This window comes from Gekko japonicus, unplaced genomic scaffold, assembly GCF_001447785.1.
Source record: "Gekko japonicus isolate JY-2015 unplaced genomic scaffold, Gekko_japonicus_V1.1 scaffold336, whole genome shotgun sequence".
NCBI lineage: Eukaryota > Metazoa > Chordata > Lepidosauria > Squamata > Gekkonidae > Gekko > Gekko japonicus.
This window is the reverse complement of record NW_015172014.1, coordinates 308,641-311,435: the sequence shown is the minus strand read 5'-3', so window position 1 is coordinate 311,435 and position 2,795 is coordinate 308,641. Positions and strand designations below refer to the sequence as shown.

Below are 2,795 nucleotides of genomic sequence, written 5' to 3'. Positions count from 1 at the left end.
CCCCCCACCCCGCAAGAAAGGTCCACCCAAGGAGTCAAATCCTCAAGTCCAGACCGGGACGGTGGGACAAGCCTCATCTATCAGTTCGTGATCAGTTAAGCCCGACTATCTAAGAAGCCCTTATGAGAGGGGGGGGGGCTTGCTGTCTTTTCATCTGGAAAGGCCAAAGAGAGGGAGGAAAAAAAAGGCCAGAGAAGGAAGCTCTTTGTACAGGGAGCTAGGTCTTTAAAATGAGAAACGCAGCCTCGTCTCAAAGTGTCCGTCGCACTCCGGGGTGCGTCTGGCTTGTTTCACCCCCTTTCTTGCCCGTCTGCCTCCAAAGCAGCTGGAGTCGCGCCAACAGTGCCGGTGCCCCCCTCCCCCCAGGATCTCTGCCAGAGTCCACCCCGCCGGCCGACGCGCGGACGGTGTGCCGGGCGGGGGCACACACAGGCGGGAGTGGAAGCGGGTGCCCGTGGGCTGACGCCGGGGGAGGCCGGCTCACGCCAAGTCCCTTCCCAGCCGCTGCGCTGAGTCCAAACACGGCTGCCAGAGTCCGAGTGGCAAGGGTGGGGCGGGCGGGCACGATGGCGGGATAAGGCAGAGGTCGAGGGCCAAACCCTGAAGAAAGGAGGAGCCGCCGTCACCAAAGGCGATGCTGGTGCAGGTTCCGACTGAGCACCGACCGGACGTCCGCTGTGAACCTGGAGCGAGGGATGAAGAGTGAGTGCCGCGCTCCCAGGGCGACCGCCTTTGTTTATCCCTCCCCCCCCCACCACCACCACAGAGTTCTAGTTTGCTATCTGCCCTGGACCAGCCTTGGAACTCCCTCCCTCCCAAGGGAGATCTGTCTGCCTCCTATCGGTGCCTTCTGCCAGTGGCGAACACTTTTTTGCTTCGGTTGGCGTCCCTCCAGCAATGGTGACTGGCCCTCCCTCTGGCCTTGTTTGTGTTTCTAATCGAATTATTTTATACTTTTAACCGTTCAACTGTTCTAATGTTTCAGCGCCTTTTGGACCCCGGCTGGGTGGAACAGCAGCATAAAAATGTCTTAAATGCCACACAGTAAGCCAGAGGAAAAGCTCAGCCGTTCAACAGATGATTCCATAAAAACCTTGCTATGACTTGGAAGAACTGAATTGGCACCTCTCGGCTTCCTCCTGGTGAAGACGAGGGGCGGGAGTCCCTTTGCAGGAGAGTATTTTGCCCAAGCAAAGTGTCTGAAATCCGATAACCGACAGAAAGCCGGTGTGGTGTAGGAGTTGGAGCGAGCAAGGATCTGGGAGAGCAAGATTCGAATCCCCACACAGCCATGAAGCTCCCTGGGTGACCAATTTATTATTTAAAACAGGCTGCCTCGGGAGGTGGTGGAGGCTCCTTCGCTGGACGCTTTCAAGCGGAGGCTGGACGACCATCTTTCGGGTATGTTGTAGGGCTCTCTTTCGGCTCTGCTCCTGCAGAGTGCAGGGGGTTGGACTAGATGACCCATAAGGTCCCTTCCAACTCTAACATTCTATGATTCTATGTTGACTCGCCCCCCCAAGCAGGGTCCACAAGGAAGCACAAAGTACACTGGCCAGGCTCAGGAGGGGACAAGGAAAGCTGCAGGGGGTTGGTCTGGACCCAGCTGGTGCTGGTGTGGGCCTAGGAAAGGATGCCATAAAAAGATTTAAATATTTGTGCAATTAAAAGTACATTTAGACATTATAAAATGATTCAGTTAACAGCACTAGAAGTGGGGCCAGGAACCATTATTGAGGGTATGGCAGACAAGCAGAAAAGTGTTCACCTGCCAGCAAAAGACACTGACAGAGGGAGTTGAGGGGCCATGACCGAGAAGGTCTTTTCTGGGGCTGCCATCCATCTAGCTTCCGATGGCAGGGGGGGCAACCAGAGCAAGGCCTCCAAAGGTGAGCAGGCCAGTCACTCTCTTTCTCGGGGGAACCCACCTCACAGGGTTGTTGTGAGGACACAATCAGCGGAGAACCACATACGTGACTCTGAGCGCCTTGCCAGAAAGGTGTGTCTAAAAAGGGACCTGACCGACGGATCAGTGCCACAGGGTCTCGCTCTTTGTTTTGATTAGCACACACAACTACACCGGGCCCGGTGGCACACACACCCCGGCACACACCCCGGCCTTACCTCAAGGCATCAAGCATGGGGAGCAGATTGAGGAGAGCCGTGTCGCCGGGGTCGCTGAACCAGGACTTGATGGGGATGGCGTTATCTGTCGAGCAACACGCGAGCGTTAGCCGTCACCAATGTTCCCTCTAAGCTGTGGAGTCTTGTGAGCAAAAATTCTACTTTGTGAGCTACAGGCATCGAAGTTATGAGCAAGAGATTTGGCTGCTGCATACATTAGTTTGCTCTGGAGCCCTCCTTCCTGAGCTAAGACAAAAAATCTGTGAGCTAGAGGCTAAAAAACTGTGAGCACTAACTCAGCTTAGAGGGAACACTGGCCGTCACTCTGTTCTTTTGCGCCTGGCCTTGTTCTCACTGGGGGACACACTACTTTAGGGAGGGGGGCCTTGCCCCTCCAATCCCACTGCTCCTCCACACAGCGCATTTTCTCGCAACACAGGAAACGGAGCCCTCCACATAAAGTGGTACAGCCCAACTGACAAGAGCCAGAGTCCAGTAGCGCCTTAAAGACTAACAAAATCTGTGGCAGGGTAGGGAGCTTTCGTGAGTCACCTTTGGTGAGCAGTGACTCCTGACAGCTCATCCCCTGCCACAAATTTGGGTAGTCTGTCAGGTGCTCCTGGACTCTTCTCAGTACTCCAAAAGCAACCTAATTGGCAGGTGAAGCTCCC

At 55.1% G+C, this 2,795-nt stretch overlaps 1 protein-coding gene across 1 annotated transcript in view; it reads right to left on the bottom strand.

The window, feature by feature from the left end:
- Positions 1-161: 161 nt before the first annotated feature.
- CTDNEP1 (CTD nuclear envelope phosphatase 1) overlaps positions 162-2,795 on the bottom strand; it is a 16,733-nt gene continuing 14,099 nt past the window's right edge. Inside the window, exons 8-9 of the mRNA XM_015420306.1 lie at positions 2,125-2,209; positions 162-683 (exon numbers count right to left, since the gene is read on the bottom strand). Of these exons, the coding sequence (XP_015275792.1) occupies positions 623-683; positions 2,125-2,209 (146 nt within the window). The 3' untranslated portion in view covers positions 162-622. The remainder of the gene's footprint in view (positions 684-2,124; positions 2,210-2,795) is intronic.